At 34.8% G+C, this 19,130-nt stretch overlaps 1 protein-coding gene across 4 annotated transcripts in view; it reads right to left on the reverse strand.

Annotated features, from left to right (window-relative positions):
• Nucleotides 1-1,803: 1,803 nt before the first annotated feature.
• The window catches only part of LOC109094564 (glutamate receptor-interacting protein 2-like), a 31,797-nt gene continuing 14,470 nt past the window's right edge, over nt 1,804-19,130 (reverse strand). For all 4 annotated transcript variants that reach the window (XM_042729301.1, XM_042729300.1, XM_042729304.1 and 1 more), the window contains exons 8-24: nt 18,215-18,362; nt 17,267-17,421; nt 13,774-13,896; nt 12,880-13,050; nt 12,131-12,317; nt 10,614-10,759; nt 10,421-10,501; nt 10,162-10,225; nt 9,917-10,062; nt 7,811-7,955; nt 7,469-7,608; nt 7,137-7,328; nt 5,217-5,367; nt 3,473-3,593; nt 2,921-3,088; nt 2,687-2,833; nt 1,804-2,173 (exon numbers count right to left, since the gene is read on the reverse strand). In XM_042729301.1, the coding sequence (XP_042585235.1) occupies nt 1,982-2,173; nt 2,687-2,833; nt 2,921-3,088; nt 3,473-3,593; nt 5,217-5,367; nt 7,137-7,328; nt 7,469-7,608; nt 7,811-7,955; nt 9,917-10,062; nt 10,162-10,225; nt 10,421-10,501; nt 10,614-10,759; nt 12,131-12,317; nt 12,880-13,050; nt 13,774-13,896; nt 17,267-17,421; nt 18,215-18,362 (2,477 nt within the window). In that variant the 3' untranslated portion in view covers nt 1,804-1,981. The remainder of the gene's footprint in view (nt 2,174-2,686; nt 2,834-2,920; nt 3,089-3,472; nt 3,594-5,216; nt 5,368-7,136; nt 7,329-7,468; nt 7,609-7,810; nt 7,956-9,916; nt 10,063-10,161; nt 10,226-10,420; nt 10,502-10,613; nt 10,760-12,130; nt 12,318-12,879; nt 13,051-13,773; nt 13,897-17,266; nt 17,422-18,214; nt 18,363-19,130) is intronic.

A 19,130-nucleotide genomic window follows, 5' to 3' on the forward strand; every position in this document is an offset into this window, starting at 1 on the left:
GAACATTTGAGTCAGATCCGGACAAACCTGTGAATTTCAAGACTCGTTTCGAATGGATTAGCAAGCTCAAGCTCGTGAAATGCGGCAATCGGATCACTACAATTCGCGAGGAGGAACATATGGACATATAGTCAATCAAGCCAAAGAAAACATCTTTAAAACAGAAAGAAAAGTCACTCACAAAATGAAAATCTGACCAAAAGTTCTCTTGCCATTACAAGTGAATGAATTTTCCTCAGAAGAGTGACAAAAACATCAACTCACTTCAATGTCGGACTTAAATTAAATGCATATCCATAAGCTTTTTGTGAAATTTGGATTAACTCATTAATCTGTTGCTTGCCCTCTTCATATGTAAAAAGAGAACCATAGTTTCCAAAGTCGGACATCACTTAAGACATGACATGTCCCTACCAATATCCAGTGACTACTAAATTGTCCCTAGCAATAATTTTGATCAAACAGTTAAACACCCGTTGTTTGCTGTTATGTCCCCACCAATGCCAAAATCAAACCTACACCCTTCAGAAATAATTACTGAAGCCCATGCGTTAATGTGCCCCTGCCTGCCGGATCACTGAATCAGTCCAATTCACAAATGAATCATTTGAAAGATCAAACCATGTAATTTGTGAACAACTCAACAGGTTTATTAAAAAGAATCAACTCTTTAAAAGAATCTGAGCTTAGTTAACTCTACCCACTTTAAATGGCAAAATGAAACTAACACGTCAATTATTTGTCTTTGTTTGAAGTAAATATCAAAAGACACTGCCCCTTATTCCACATCAGAATGAAGCAAGTGTCCCTCCATCAGCCCTCAATCCAATCAACACTATGCATTTTATATTAAATTCCCAGCACATGCATTAGGCTTCACGTTTCCTCGAATCAGAATCCGCCCTTGGACTAAAATAGGAGTCGTGTCAAACCGCTTTGGCTTCCAGTATCTGACAGTGCGGTGAGGTGTGGGACAGCTCATCTCCACCTTGTGCCAACACCGGCTATGATATCAAACCCCTGAATGGCATCCTGACAGGCACCAAAGTGTTGGAACGACAGCGAGAAATCCCAACATGCACCTGTCTTCAGTTTAAGCCTGTATTCTTACCACAGACAGGGTTACACTCACTCTGGTTTTTAGCCTTTATTTTCTTTAAAAGAGGAAATAATCATTGCTAACTCAAGATTATTAAATGTACATCTTATTCATTGCATTCTACATATTTAACATCCAGGAAAAAAGGGGTTTATACACAGAATAGAGGATTGTGGGTAAATGACATACAGAGAAGGATCTGCATTTAAAAGTTACACTTAAAACAAGCTCCTTTGAAGGACTTCACTTAAAATCGGAATTTATTCCTGATGTGCATCAGGACATAAAGCCATAAAATCCTCATAAAATTCCTTATGGTACACAAATGACATCACCGAACCGCATCACATGCACCTGAAACATTCACATCAAGACGTCACTCTTGAACAGAGAAAACCTTTTCATCAGAAAATTTCTAAAATATCAGACTGTCAAACTGTCATGGTTTAGATCTTAGAGAAAGATTTTCACCGTCTGAACAGACAAAAGATGGCTTGAAGATTTGTCTTTGTTTTGTCAAACCTGCAGATCTGCATCAACATCAAAGCGTTATTGTTGACAGCAGAAACTAAATGAGTGTCATTCATATTAGAAACAAAAGTGGCATGTGAAAATAAAAACTACACATTTTTTGTAAAAAAAAAAGTACAAAAATAAAACTCGCGCCCCTGTGAGAGTTCAAAAAAAAATCTAAGAAGATGTCTCTTTTTTTGCGCGATCATATAAAAAAAATCAAAAAAAAACGGTAGTGGGTACTAATTTGTGACAAAAAAAGTTCGTAATTAACAAAAATAGTGCTAATGTGTCCATTGTGCAGTTGACAGAGAGAACCATTTGTGTGAAACAACTGAAATTGTGCTCAGTGTTGCTCATTTTTGGGAATCAGAGGTCAACTCTTCTTGGATTTGGTGCAGAAACCACGGACAGTTGAGTGTCCTGACAGTTTTTAGGTGGCCAGACGTGTGCCTGAGCGAGAGGGTTTCTGCTAATGACCAGCTGCAGATGCTCTCCGGCCTCTGTGATCAACGGCACAGCTAGACAACAGTCAAAATCACGCGTCCGTGCATGATTGATCTGTTAAAAAGAGTCAAACAAAACCAGCAGGTTTCTTCAGAGTATATACAGTCTTCCATTCAAAAGCATTAGGTCATTAAGAATTTATTTAATTTTTAAGCTTCTTATTCTTCCCAAATCTGCATTTATGTGATCAAAAATACTGTGAATATTGTGAAATATTATTATAATTTAAAATAACTGTTTTCTATTTAAATATACTTTAAAATGTAATTTATTCTTGTAATGTAAAGCTGAATTTTCTGAATATTACAAAACAGCATTTACAGTATTTGAAATGGAAATCTTTTGTAACATTATAAATGTCTTTACTGTCACTTCTGATAAGTTTGATGCATCCTTGCTGAATAAAAGTTGTACTGACCCCCATAAGAAAAATGTCAGGTTAAAGGAATAGTTCAACCTTCTAGAATAATACAAGTGATGTGTGTAAGCAAAAAGTGACATTTTCCATTTTTAGGTGAACTCCTTCTTTAAGAAAAGGTCACAAGGTCAGCTGGTACAATACATCACCTGTAGAATACGGTCATATGGGCGTAACCCAGCTTGGTCTGCAGGCCCATCCGGACGGATCATGTTAACGTAAACACCCTTTTCCAGCAGACCGTCAGACACGCTGAACCCAAAATCCCTGCTGTCAACATCCTTCTGTATACAGACCTGAGGCAAGGGGGAGAGAATGACGATCCGTCGGTCATTCAGAAGTGACGTCAACATGATTTCAACTGCTTGGAAAGTGAACATTACTTTATGAAGCTCTAATGGCATGGATGGGCTGGTGTCCTTCATGTCCTCCGGTACAGCTGTGTTCTCTGAGGTCCTCTCTGGGCTCAGTGTGAGAGCTTTGGTGCGGCTTTCATTCTGCTTCTCGCAGTCTTCTCCCAAACTCAGCGTGCTGCCTGACATTATAGTGGCCTAGAAAAGGAAATAAAACACTCCAATACAAACTGCACCACATTTGATTTGGAAGGATATATCCCTTTTTCAAACTGCCTGAAAAACCACCTCATGCAGTGTAAAAACTTTTTTTGCGATATATGGGAGATTTTGAGAAAATAATGTGCTTCCATTGAGCATATTTTCAATTCGCACAACTTGAAGGGTCACATGATCCTTCAGAAATCACTCTAATATGCTGATTACTAATAGTAAAGACTTTGGTTAAAAATTATCTTGGTAAAGATTTTGGTTGATAATGTTACTTACTGTACATCATGGTAAAGATTTTGGTTGAGAATTACTTGTATTGTAGGAAAGATTTTGGTAAAAAAAAAAAAAAATGAATCAGAGGTGATTTACCTCAAGTTCCCGCAGGATTTCCGATTGGCCGCAGGTCTCCAGGTCCTGAAGAGCTTGTGACCAATAGTTCTCCTGAGCGTCTGTATTGTTGTGGTTGTGACAGCGTGCGGGACTGACAGATCTGTGTCAATGCAAAGCAACCTGGGTAATGTGAGGCCAGGTGTACTATTGGAGACGGAGCTCTCTCTCTCTCTTTATATAAATGTACTGTATGGCATGACTGAACATGATCCTTCTCAACTATAAGAAAAGCGGCAGTTAGAGAAAGAAACACACAGATGTGTCTGAAGAGGCCATAAACAAGTTCCGAGCGATAAAAGAATAAAATGATAAAAATGAGCGATAAAAAAAGAAGCAGACAAGGGCGGATGACAGCGAGCGGCCCATGGATGATTAGTAAGGCAGACGAGAGACAGAAAACCTGAGAAAAATAGAAAAGAGAAGAGTAGGAACACAGAGACTGGAAGCAAACAGGCTAGCGGTTTCTGTGCTGCACTCTGAGCATCTTTAACAAGCATTTAGCCACAGAAACCAAAAAGTGTACACCAAAAAAGGCCATTGACTTTCCACCAGGATCAACAAAATTACATATAATCAATATGGGTGACTCTCCTACTGTAATAAATGACTTCTGTATTACAGTACATTAAACGCTTACATCTTTACATTTGAATTACCATTTAATTTCATTTTTTACTACTTGCTCTTGTTTTTGTCACATTATGTTACTTAAGTTTTGTAATGTTTTCACTTAATCAAAAAACATTTACATACATATGAATACACACTAGCATTCAAATATTTGGGGTCATTAATTTTTTTTGTTTATTATTATTATTATTATTATTATTACACAAGCACACATGAAATTGATCATTTATAATGTTACAAGTAAATGCAGTGCTTTTGAACTTCGTATTCATCCTGAAATTAAGTATCACAGTTTTCACAAAAATGTGCAGCAGCACAACTGTTTTCAACATTGATAATAAAAAGAAATGTTTCTTAAGCAGCAAATCAGCATTTCAGAATGATTTCTGAAGGGTCATGTGACACTGAAGACTAGCGTAATGATGCTGAAAATTCAACTCATCTCAGGAATAAATTACATTATAAAATATATTCAAATACCCTTGATCACAACATTAGAAAACCCCAAACTTTTGAATGGTAGTGTACATAAATTTTTAGGACGAAAAAAAAAAAATTGTCAATATGACAACATGCTATATTTAAATCAGCCTAAATTGCATAGTACAACAAATAATACCATAATGTCTTCAAATAACATATCTTGTAGATATATTATATTTATATATATATAGATATCATATATACATATATATATATATATATTATATATATATATAATATATATATATATATATATATATATATTATCGATGTATATATAAAAAAAAATCAGCCTAAATTGTATAGTACATCAAATAATACCATTAGTCTTCAAAAACACATCTTTGAAATATGACCTGGGCATGTTTTTCACAGGTTTCATGAGATTCACCTGCATGCTCCTTTATGTATCTGGAAATAATAACTGACTAAAGTGAAAGAATAACAGCCACATGATGTGTGTTAGTAAGTAAAACTATAAAACAAGCTAAAATGTTCTTACAACACAGTTATGCTTCTTTAACCTTCTAGTTCCTGTCTATTATCTGAGATAAAGATAAAGTACTGTACCAACAGAATCAACAAGCTGTGTCCCTAAGCGAACTCTCACCCAGAGTATGTCCAGTCTTCCTCGCCCAGCCTCCCATCATACACTGCAGGATGGTGGGCGTGTCTTCTGGAGATCAGTGGGCTCCTGTGATTGGTCTGTCTCCAGTCATTGGGATGAAGAGTGAAATCAGATGCCCTATGAATATAGACACCTGAAAATAAAGGTTTAGGTTTGATTATGCTCAAACATGAGTTAGATTTAAGAGCTATGATAAAGGGGAAGATTTTCTAAAAAATAATGACTAAGGAATATAGTGTTTTTGTCCTTTTGGGGCTTGACAGCATCTAGTCACTGTATAGAAAAGTTCCTTGTTACATTGGTATGGATAAACTACAAAACACTCACAACTATATAAACTCCATTGCAGAAAGCATCACACATAAAAACCCATTGTTAAATAAAAAAAAAAAATGGCATTGCAGGAAAAGCTATGGAATGCAAGTTTTTGGATACTTTTATAATGCACCGTGGCTGGCAAAGGTTTATTTGTTGGCAAAAAACTGGATCGTTTTAATAAAAGTTTATTGATTCTTGGAATAAATCCCTGGCAACCTCAGGGGGTTACTTGAGTTTCATCCAAGCGGCAACCTCCCGCTCTCTCTCGTGAAGCCAACAAGGAAGTGACTAAAACAATTCATCAACTGGCCGCTAGAGGCTGGCTCCAAAAGGGAATCAATCCCATAGACTCCCCATGTTAAAACGCCCAACTTTACAGCAGAAAAATACATGTTTACAGCCTGGTACAAAAAATGATTTTGGTCTATATAGCTAATTTTGCCCTTCATGACAACTGTGAGGGGGGTGAATTTTTTTAAGCCTTAAAGTTCTGCATAATTAAGCGAGTGGCCACTTGAGTGACAGGTGGATTGCCGCTGCTGACACTGCCGTCGAGCTAGGTGGACGTGGCTTCAACAATCAGCTCCCGCCTTTTTGCCCATTTTCGATTATCCGGGAAAGACGTTCAGTGACGCACTGCCAAGATGGCGACGGCCCGCTCCGCCCACTTTGTGCTTCAGAAACGCTCTTCAGGAATCTACGGGTGACGTCAGAAACACGACGTCCATATTTTTATACAGTCTATGGTTTCATCACATCAGGAATTTTAATTGAGCTTGCAATTGCAGATTAATTGCACACTGATGCTTATGTATAGCAAAACTAGAATGAATGTGGACAGATGAGCAAAAAAAAAAAAAAAAAAAAAAAAAGGTATGTAGGATATTAAAAATGTTTTTTACTGAGATTAAAAATATCAGATTTTAATTTCTTTTATGAAGATAAAACATTTTAAAGAAATTGAGGAAGTAAAACAATGCATTAAGACAAAATTAACTAACATTTTCATGGATAGCTATTTATATTTCTCTCCCTTTAAACAACTGATCTTGCAAAGTGATTCAAAAAATATTAAATATATCCATCTATTTTATATATATATATATATATATATATATATATATATATATATATATATATATATATATATATATATGTGTGTATGTATGAGGTATAAAATACAGAATAAATAAGCACAAACTTATATATAGTGTAGGATAAATCATCATCAAAAAAATAGAATAAATCAAATGAAAATATTTTATTTTATGGAATCCTGAAGCTGTAACCTGGATGCTGGGGGAAAATGAGCTAGTTTATAATGCAACCCTCAATAAACACTCAATTTACCCAAACAAAATTTTTCTGGGACCTGGCAACCCTGACTATGTCTTTCATTTTCTGAGGCTCCTTCACTGACCTCAATAAAAGAAACACTTTGGACAACTCCCAATCCAGGCACAGTCATCTTATCTGAACCCTCTGGCCCACTTGATTAATATCCAAATGAGTTCATTAACCCTCGCTGACCTCATGTTTCTGCCCTTGTTTACATTCAATTACTTTTGTCATCATCTTGCGCACCTTGACTTCCATAGCCGGCGTCTAGGGCCGAACTATCCCATGAGTCCATGGCTGAATCCAGACTGGGCGGTGTGATCAGGCGATGAAGTTCAGAGTATTTTCCTCTCCTGAGAGAATCTGAGCGATCGTCTTCCATGTCACTCACGCACGAGGCCGTCCTGGACGGACTGCCCCTGTCCGACTCCAAAAGTGCTGGAAAAGACAGATGTGGATCAGGAGGACAAGCACCGATGCATTATTCATGAAGATGCATTTCCTAGTGGATTGTATGTCGGAAATGTTTGCATGCACCTCTCCAGAACGCACACACAGGTCTTAATTCTGACACTTACGTTCGGATCGCTTCTTGATCTTGAGTGTAACCGTGTCTCCGGCGGTCTGCAGCAGGTGGATGGCCTCGCTCAGAGGCTTTCCCTTGAGACTCATGTTATTGATGGCCAAAACACGGTCACCGATATGAAGAGCACCAGTCCTTTACACATCAAATCTCATGTGAAAGTCAGGTAACACTAACTGCACTGCAGTTCCCACACTGCCCACCAGATATCACACGTGAGCTTGCTGCTCAAGATGTCAGATGACGTGTGTTATTATGAAACATGCGGGTTTGAGTGTGTACTGTTTGTGTACTGCTGCATGAAACACTATATGAGATGGTGAGAGTTTGTGTGCACCTGTGCGCGAGGCCGTTGCGGGTCAGGCTGGAGATCAGGATGGGGTTGAAGGGCTCTTCAGTGCCTGAAATTGTGATTCCAAGAGGACCTCCATGTCTCTTGAGCTCTACTGTGAATATGACTGAACCGGACGACTCCAATTCATCTGCAATAAACAAATCACAAACATACACAGGTTAAAATGAGCTAAAATAAACAAATGTGAAGGACTTTGACTTTTTTGTTTATTTACAGTATTATTTTAGTAATGTTTATATACTATGTGTTATTAGAGTTTATTTATTAGATTTGAATTTTATATTTTGAATTTTTTTTTTTATTTACAACATATTAATTAATTTCTAATATTAACAACAATAATGTACTTCAACTTAAAATTTGAAACGTTTTGGAAATTAACTGAAAATAAGTTTTTCATTTATATATAATATATTTATTTTTGTCTCAGATTAACTTCAATTTACAAAAATTTTTATTTTTAGATAAGAATAACAACATTATTAATGCATATTGTTTTATATGTAAAATCAAGATGCAGTTTTCATTTTTTAGTTAAAAAATGTTAATATACTGTATATGGCAGCTTTATGAAATTATTTGAAATTACAGGTAAATTATATGTAATTATAAATGTACATGCAATGTACGTGTATTATCATTCAAATATATTTATAAGGAAAGCATAGATAGTATTTGTTAAAACAATAAGGAGAACTTAACCCCCATAAATTAATTTATAAATGCACATGCATTTTAATACATTTGTTTTTAATTCAACTGAAACAATTTTAGTAATGCATATTGATCATATCTATCTATCCGTTTTATCTAATTATCTATCTATCGTTTTATATATCAATCTTTTCAAAAGTCATGCTTTTTTCAAATTTTAAATCCAAATCAAATCTGCCTTCAGTCCTCACTTCCCAAGGTACAAAGATTGAATGTGTTTCTAAATACAGATATCTTGGTATTTTAATAGATGAATCTCTTTCTTTTACCTTTCATATTCAGCAGGTAGCAAAAAGATTTAACTTTAAACTAGGGTTTTATTTCAGAATTAAATCCTGCTTTCGTTCGAATCTAGAAAGAGGCTGGTTGCTGCAACTTTTATGTCTATACTTGACTATGGTGATGTTTTATACATGCATGCTTTGTCTCAAAGTTTATATGCACTGGACACTGTATATCACAGAGCTCTGAGGTTCATCACTGGTCTTAAAGACCTCACTCACCATTCTGAATTGTATGAACGTGTTGGATGGTCTTCTCTATCTATGCAGAGACTTCAACACTGGTATATCTTCATTAACAAAGCTATTTTAGGTCTTACTCCATCCTACCTTCTGACCTAAATCAGTGTAAATAATATCAGGACTTACAATCTTCGTTCAAAGGATCTTTTCCTTCTGTCTGTTCCAAAGGTTAGAACTGAGCTGGGAAAAAAAGCGTTTAAGTATGCTGCTCCCTCTACATGGAACAAGTTACAGAAATCTATGAAACTTAATAAGCTGGTGTCATTGGTCGATTTTAAGAAGATGTTAACTGACTTGGAGGCAGCTAAATCTGGCTGTAGATGTTTTGCCTGATGTGTTATGGATTGTGGTTGACTTTAAAGGATTTGTTATTTCAGTTGTTTTATGTTATTATTATTTTAGTGTATTTGTGCCTGTATGTATGTATGTACAGTATGGTTGAACTGCTGCCTATTTTGGCCAGGACACTCTTGAAAAAGATTTTTAATCTCAACGAGTCTCTTCCTGGTTAAATAAATGTAATAAAATAAATAAATACAAAAAGAAATCTATCTATCTATCTATCTATCTATCTATCTATCTATCTATCCATCCATCCAATAAATATTTGAAGTTATTAAAACAATAAGGTGAATGTATCACAATATAATTTAATATAACTTGTTACACCGGCCATCTACACTACATTTAATTAAAACAAAAATTAAAAATGTAACTTTAATTTTCCAGTACTTGATTACTCATTTAGGTCTTTGAATACTTGACTACAAAATTACTCAAGTACAAAATTATCCCCAGTACAAACGAGAATCAGAATTTTCTTAAAGACTTCATGCACAAAAACACTCACCCAGGTTGTCTTCGTCTTTCTGAATCCTCAGTTTGACCATCCCCTCGGCCTGCTGGAGGACCATCATGGCTTCTTCCATCCCACAATTATCCAGCCGAATATTATCAATAGCCAGCAGACGATCACCCGGCTCCAGGGTTCCTATTCTATTATAAAAGGCCATTTCACATCAATAACTATCAGTTTTTCTCGTCAAAGAAGGTTTATCAAATGAATTGGTTCAATGTGTTGTATTGATGGTTTACCTGTGTGCAATACTGCCTCTCTGTATCTCAGAGATGATCAAAGGTTTTCCTGGCTTCTTGCTTGCTGCAAATCAAAAATTATTTTAATTTTGCATTATTGCAACAATTTAATGCAATTACCACCTCAAATTTGATATTATATAGAGATCATTAAATATAGGGTGCATTCAATTAAACAAAAATGTAGATCATATTTATAGCTACATTTGATCTGTAAACTAATCTAGGTCAACAGCGCCCCCCTTTGGTCATCACTCACAACTGATCGTAATGCCCAGCTCCACTCCACGTCTCTTGGGCAATTTAACCTGAAATGTGCCACTGCTGGGAATGACTGATTCTGTGAGACACACACATGAATAATTACACATTAAAAATGTGTGATTGTGTGTACAGATCACATTTAAAATCAACTTGAAGCACTGATCTTTGATTGAAATGACATTTTGTACCTGCGACATCAAACTCCACCTCCAGTGTGACCTTATTGGCCAGAGCTGCATCTCGGAGCAGCTGATTGGCTTCTTCCAGTGTTCCGTCCTCAGTGGGAATTCCATTAATAGAAAGAATTCTGTCTCCAACTTGTAACACCCCACACCTGGAATGCAAATACATATTAACATATTCATATAAACAGACATATTCAACCTGACTCATACGCATATACAGTAACAGTACAAGACAACAGAAGTCAAAAATTATATTTTTACTGATTGTTACATATTTAAACAAATGTACTGTTTAAAAGGTTAGTTTTTATGAAAGCCTATTTCTGCCACTTGACAAAAGAATAAAAAAAAGGTAATTGTGACTTTTTCATCTCACAATTTTGATTTGGACACAGAGGAGAGGAATTGTTGAATAAAGTTGTTATTTTTGTTTTCTTTACTTACAAAAAGTATTGTCATCACTTCATAACGTTACGGTTGAATCACTGATGGCAGATGGAGTATTCTGACAATGTCTTTCATACTTTTCTGGACCTTGACACTGTTATTTATTTGGCAGTCTATGGGACAGTCACAAGCCTCCCGGTTTTCATCCAAAATATCTTAAATTGTGTTCCGAAGACGAACAAAGCTTTTACGGGTTTGGAACAACATGGGGGTAAGTGATTAATGACAACATTTTCATTTTGGGGTGGAGTATCCCTTTAAGTCATAATGTTGCAGAATTGAAAAATAAAGGTAATTGCGACTTGTCAAATTTTTTCTAACAATTCTAACCTTTTTTTAAAAAAGAAATAACCTAGAACATCAGGTAGTAACCATCATCATCGCTGTAATGATTTAAAAAAAAAAAAAAAAAAAAAAAAAAAAAAAAAAGTATTCCATTGAGGAAAAAATAAATTAAGCTCAACAAGGCTGCATTTGTTCAATCAAAATACAATAAAACAGTAATATTGTGAAATACTATTACAATTTAAAGCAACGTTTATATTTTAATACAATGTAATTTATTCCTTTGATGTAAATATGCATTTTCAGTTGCCTTTACTATTACGACTATTATCAAAGTTGAAAACCATTGTGCTGCTTCATATTTTTGTGAAAACCATGATACTTTTCTAAGGATTCCTTGATGAACAGAAAGTTCAAAAGAACATTTATTTGAAATCTAAAATATCCATTGCTATATTTTGTATCAAACAGATTCAAAATATATCTGTGGTTTTATATCCAGTTGTTGGTTTGCATTTTGATAAATGCTCCAGGTTCGCAAACCTGGGACTGAGACGTCATCAGAATAATAGCAACTGTGCAGTAACGTCTACAATCCTGAAGCAAGCTGTCACAGGTGATCTTTGTACTGGGTCAGATCAGCATCTCAGCTTTCTCTCATGCTGTAAGGCTTGTGTGTGTACGTACATGTTCATACATCTCTCCACAGGCTCTAAATGTACAAGACAATGGCTTCAACATGCATCACATCTACAGTTGGACAGCTCGGAGCAGCGGCGTCCTCTCACCTTTCAGCAGGTGTGTCAGGCTCTATAAAGCGAACACAGGCAGGCGCTGACAGAGGTTCAGTAGCAAACACTCCCCCCTGTAACTGCAGGCCGAATCCAGTAAGAGGATCTCCTCTCAGAAGCACCTCACTGGTCTCTATATGCACCACCTGACCACCTGCGCCCACTGTACTCGACGCCAGAGACACTGAGAGAGAAAGAAATAAATAGAAATTGACATACATTAATGCAAACTGAACCTTAAACGCCTAATGTACAACCCTGAGTTTTTTGGGGGGTTATCCTTCTTAAGTTCTGCAAGTTCTTACATTAAAATTTTATATAAATAAATGATGATAATCAAATGATGATAGATAAATAGACTAATAAATAAGCAATTCTTTCAAATAATATAGTATTTTAGCATGACTAGCGACTTGGGGTTTTAATATTTAAAGTTAATTGGTTATTTTGCTGATTTTATTATATTGGATATCATTGAGCATTTTTAATTTTATTACAAATTATTATTTTCTTTTTACATTCTACTATTATTTTTAAATTCTACTACTATTATTTCTCTTTTTAAATTCTGCGCTATTTAATATTAATTTAATTAATTAATTAATTAAAGAAGTAATATAATAAGAAGTAACCCCAAGTAATATACTGTACTTTAATAGCAGTGTTAATACAGAAAATATATGGTCTATTTTAGTGACATAAAGCCATGATGAGAGACAAATCTATGTGTGTGTAAATGCGCTCACAGGAGCTCTTGTGGTCTCTTCTTCTTTGTCTCCTCTTGGTGACGGTGCAGCGAGGGCTGGACGGGTAGGAGGGCAGGGTGCTGCTGGGATAGGTGTTGGGGTTTGTCGACTGGGTGCCACAGTTGTAACTGTGAAAGCCTGAGGTGTTTGCAGAGATGCCAGACGTCACAGCTGGAGGAGAGAGAGGATTTGAGATTGACAATGCTGAAATCACCATGTGTAATTCTACTGGGATGGAATACTAGCATACCGTTAGTATGCAATATGAGTGACAGCCAGTTTATTTAGCAATATGTATTTTAATCCTTTCATAAAGGACTGTAAAACTGCTTTGAAACAACATGGATTGTAAAAATTTTAATAAAAATAAAAATAAAATTAAATAAATAAAGAAAATGAAAATAAAAGTAAAGAAAGAAAGAAAGAAAGAAAAAGTAAATAAAAATTTATAAATGAAAAAGAAAATAAATAATCTAAATAAAGTAAATAAAATGCATAAATTAAAATAAAAAGACAAAATAAAAAGGAACATAGGTAAATACAAATTAATAAATTTTAAAATAATACATTAATGACTAAATAAAAATAAAATAAAAAATAAATAATAAATGCAAGTGAAAAAAAAGGTGAGTATATAAAATGAAAATAAATTTTAAAAAAAATTAAATAAGTAAATAAATAAATAAATACATATAAATAAAAAAAAATGAATGAATGAAGCTTCCAGGTTATCTGCCACACATTGCATTGTGGGAGTACAAAAAAAAAAAAAATGTCATCCTGTCCCAGCATCTCAGACAATTCATTACATTTAAAAACTGTTTACATTTAAAAATCTGGTTTATTATTGAACGTAGAGTACACTATGAAGACGTGCACACAGGGGACACTCACATCGGTGTGAGGGTGTAGGGGTAGTGTGACTCCAGGTCGAGGGAGTTTTTTGGAAAGGAGGAGGAGCGCAGGTGTAGTTCTCACTAGAGTCCCACTGACGCTGACTACTCCTCTGGACACGTACTGCAGGGAAAACACAGACACACACAAAATGGGAGGTAAATGGGTTATTTCTACTGAAAACAAGCTTATGTTACAGCACTCAGGCTGATATACGCCTGCAGAAAGATCTGACTGGACTGATCCACACTACTTCACTGATCACTGACATTCATCAAAGTCTCTGCTCAAAGGCATGCGTTCCACACAGCACATTTATTCCCTCCATTCCCTTTGCATTCTCTTACATTTCCGGGCCAGCTCTAGTAAGGCTGCCAGCAGTGGAGGAACCATCTTAAATCTCTCTCTTCACTCACGATAAAAAAACAAATGCTCTGCAAGACAGATAGAGGACATCGTTTTGGATTCTGACAGAAACGCTCCTTCTGACACTAAGCAGCTGCGTCACTAATGATGCTTAATTAGGCATGCATCGTGTCACGCTCGTTAGGAAGTGCCACGCCCATCAAGACCAGCTGTTTAGACAGAGAGAAATCTGCACTTCAAAAAGATCCTCTGCCTTGCTTTTCTCTGTATTACTCTTCTGTCTTATATGCAGTTATTTTAATGATTCTTCTTCTCAATGCTAAAAACTAAGCTGACAAAAAACATGGCAAACAAAAAAAAAAGAAACTCATGTTTTTAAGAGGCACTGGAAAAACTTTTAACCAGCCAAACCTAATCTGTTTGTCTGGCTGAACATTGCACATTTTGGCAAATATAGTGAATCATACAGGTATTCTCTGTATTTGAGGCAGTATGGCAAAAATAAACATTTCTGTAGTATGTTACCTTTTTTTGTCACTATGTTGAGTTTTTAATTCAGCAAGTGGTGTCCAGATAATAAAATAACATACAATAATGTGTAAAAATGTCTTAACTCTTGGAAGTCTGATGAATCATAAAATAGTTGTTTAATCACAGTTAATATTGCCTACATTCTGTAGGTCATACAGGATTCCAAAAATTTTCACTGGCAGATGTGTCAACGGTGTTGTTAATGTTAACTAAAACTATTCAAAACCATTTAGATAGTTGTAATAAAGCTGAAATAAAATATGTTTTCTTAAATATGTCTATCTAAATATTATTTTAAAACACAAAGAACTTAAAAATGTTACCTAGAAATGTTGTCTTGGCAACTAACTGAAATAAAAAATTAGCTTAAAAATGCCAAAAACTAAAACAAAAAATAAAGTAACACGAAATATTTAAAATAACGAAAAAAAAAAAAAAACTAACTAAAATGACAAAAGCCAATAAAATGACTAAAATTAAAAGATAAAAATACTAAACTAGTATGCAAATAATACTAAAACAACATTGCCAATCAAACAGGTTTGAGTAACTGAGGCAGTATGCTTAACTATGATCAGAACAGCACACTACCATAATACACATACTATTTCTGCAGTATGCCGCTTACTGAAATTTCTTTAATTTCTGCAATGCAAACATGAACTTTACCTTTGTGAAAAAAACAAGAAATTTCCTGACTCATGCCCAGGAGATCAGATTTTTTTTTTTTTTTTTTTAAATATTAAAAATCAAAATATTGCACATTCTTTTCTAGGATGATACCTGAGCACCACCTGCTGATTTAAACATGCAAAGCAGTGAAGGATCATGTGACATGGCTGCTGAAAATTCACCTTTGCATCACAGGAATGAATCACATTTTAAAATACATTCAAATAGCAAATGGTTACTTTAAATTTTAATAATATTCAATTGTTTCTACTGTATTTTTAGTTAAATAAATGCAGCCTTGGTCAGCATAAGAGACTTCTTTCTATACATTCCTCATTTATCAGTTTTGCAGTGTATAATCTGGGTGCATGAAAAATGACTCCACATATGAGATTATTCTCTGACAGATGTGCTGCCCGACAGATGAGCTCAAGCTTGAGCTAAAGAGGATGCAGGTGTTCAAATCACTTTATAACTGCTGTGCGCCTGTTCATATCGCATTTCTAGAAAATCCAATGATACAGTCAGAATGTGGTTTTCTAGTAACATAGTAAAGCCAGAGTGAAGGTTGCTCTGAGCTCACTGTGTGTGTGTGTGTGTGTGTGTGTGTGTGAGTGTGTGTGTGTGTGTGTGTGTGTGTGTGTGTGTGTGTGTGTGTGTGTGTGTGTGTGTGTGTGTGTGTGTGTGTGTGGACTCATGTCTGTAGGGTACGGGAAGTCTTGCCTGCAGTGCTCTGCATATTAAGAATGACTCATGATACTTGTAAGAAAGTTGCCAAAAGCTGGACGCCAACAACCACTACAAACCGACACTGGCATGAATAAAGGTCAAAGAGAGACAGAAAGAGAGAAGAGAAGGAGAGAGGAAGATGGGACAAGGATATAATCCAGTAAGGATACAAGTGTAAAGCAGGAGCTGTGAATTGAATTCATATAGTAAATATGGAGAATAAACACATAGCATATGAATTAAAAATAGAGCTTTGATGCTTTTTGTACTAATGTATTCTCGCACTGCTTACTGTGCAGTATACAATAAATACAGCCTACTGCTTTTACAGTATAAAAATAGTATACAAAACTAAACATTTCTAACTGTATGCTATTTTTTTCTCCACCTGAACTCACTAGGATGAGTTTAGCAAATATAAATAGTTTAGCAAATATGAATACATAAATAACATAAAATAATATGACAAAAAATCTATAGTTAGCTACATTTTTAATTAAGTGGTGTCCATATAAATAAATTAAATGTGGAAAAAATCTAACTGTAGTATGCTATCTATGCTTTTTAATTAAGCAACTGGAGCCTAGATTTATTGATTAATTGACTAAATAAATAAATATATGAAAAAATATTAAATGGTACAGAAAAATGGTACAGAAAAAAACATCAACCCTGAAATTATAGTATAATACATTTTTACATATTCAGAAAGTGTTATCCCGATTTTAATAAATAAATAAATAATATGTGAAAAGCCATGGCAAAAAAAAATACACTACTATATGGTAATTTTTTTATTCAGTATATAATAACTCCAGATCTCCAGATATAATAACTAAATAATTTTTTTTCATTTTTATTCTTTTGCAAAGTTAATATTAATTATATAATTAATAGTTGCACTACATTTTTCACCCTGGAAATTGTCAAGTATTGCATTGTGTGATACAGTATTCCATGCAGTAAGTGCTTATATGCTGCACATTTTGGCAAAATGTGTGCATTATTAATTTTCATGGTATGTCTAGTCTGCACAGAAATATATGTTAAGAGTAGTGCAGTACGCTATTGCAAACATGGCCAAAGAAAGTTACTTGTGAATAATTCTACAAGACATATCTAGATTATCTAAACATGTGAATATCAGTCACTATGGGTCTTTGAGTTTGTTTATGAGCTGTATGTGTCTGCAGACCTGTGTCATGTGAGCAGTGTTGAGAGGTCAGGATCTCTAGTTTGGTGAGCTCTGAGGAGCTGGACAGGAGCTGCTGAGCCTCCATCAGAGAGCAGTGCTCTGTGCTCATGCCATCTATAGCCAGGAGAATATCTCCCACATGCAAAGCACCACATCTGAGGAAAAGAGGGAAAGAGAGCAAGAGAGTGACAGAACGGTGGTAACAAGGTGAGAAAGTCAAGAAACGGAGTGAAAACAGTCATAACAGATGGGAAGGTGTAAGGTAAAAAAAGAGACAGCGAGAGAAGAGAATTGCTAAATATGTTAATTTAAAAAGAATTATGTGAGAACACTAAGGGTTTCATGCTAATTAAATGAAATAATCTAGTTTTTATTGCATGTGGATCTAACACTAATTGTGAGGAGCGTAATCTCCAAACACAAGGTGATGTAAACAAAAATAAAATAAAGTTCTGTCATGCCTAGAGAGCAGGGGAATGATGGGAGGTATGATGCATATATAATACACATTTTTAATTATTTAATAGGAACATTTAACTTTAATTAACGGTATAAAATAAAAAGTATAAAAAAAACCATTTGTGCAATATCCAGTAAATATAAAAAATTATATAATTTAATGTTAGCTAATTTATTTAGACAATATTTATTTAAAATATTTGGCAATAAGGTGTGCATTATCGATTTATGTAGCTGTCAGTATATTTTGAAACCAACAAGCTGCTGACAGTCGTTCAAATATCAACCAACTGTCCAAATACTGACAGAATAATCTGCTTGTTTAAATCGAACAATCACTCTTATAAAATTACTGCGTTTGATCAGGTAATGAATTATTTAGAATTAAATTTATGCCTATGCTTTTGTACTTTTTATTTATGTATTTGTGCATGTAATTCTTTTCGTGTCTGTTTGTCTCTAAATTTGTGTGTATGACTGAGTGCTCACCTGTCTGCAACACTAGCAGGCTTGATTTTCTGGATTGTAATGGCCTGTTTGTTCCTGTAGAGGGAGGTAGCGAGACTGAGTCCCAGCACTGAACCTGCAGAGCGGGCGATGTCCACCTGCAGCGGCCCGGACGATTTCTGGACTGAGTCTGACATAAGACAAAACAGGGACCAGAGAGAAACAGAAAGATGAGAGGATTTTTCAGCATTTATTTTAGATATCTGCAAAAAAAAAAAAACAATTAAATAAAACCAATAAAAACCCCTGCCTTTAGGAGGAAAGGAAATCCAGAGCAAATGTCCCGTACCAACTTCCAGTTTTATTTTCAGTAAACCTTTTTGATGTTTTTGAAAATAATCTTTTATGCTCACCAAGGCTTCATTTATTTGTTCAGAAATGCACTACACCAGTAATACTGTCAGACATTACTATAATTCAAAACAACTGGTTTCAGTTAAAATATATTATAAAATGTTTTTTATTCCCGTGAAGCAAAATTTTCAGCATTATTACTCCTTTAGAAATCTTTCAAATATGCTAATTTGCTGCTCATGAAACATTTATTTTTTTATTATCAGTGTTGAAAACAGTTGTGCTGCTTAATATTTTTGTGAAACCGTGATACATTTATTTTCTGGATTTGTTGATGAATAGAACAGCAATTATCTGAAATAGAATTTTTCGTAACATTATAAGAGTCTTTAATACTGTGACTTTTGATCAATTTAACGCATCCTTTTTGAATAAAAGTATTCATTTCTTTCAAAACAAACAAACAAAAAACACTAATGAACAGTACAATAGAAAAACTTTTGATAGGGTCTCCTATAATCCGAGCTTTAAATGTAATGTGCACAGCAGCTCCAATCATTTGCTCTTTGAAAAAAGATGGAGTTCATATTGAGATCCAGTCAGG

The sequence above is a fragment of the Cyprinus carpio genome, chromosome B8 (genome assembly GCF_018340385.1).
Source record: "Cyprinus carpio isolate SPL01 chromosome B8, ASM1834038v1, whole genome shotgun sequence".
In the NCBI taxonomy this organism is placed as follows: domain Eukaryota; kingdom Metazoa; phylum Chordata; class Actinopteri; order Cypriniformes; family Cyprinidae; genus Cyprinus; species Cyprinus carpio.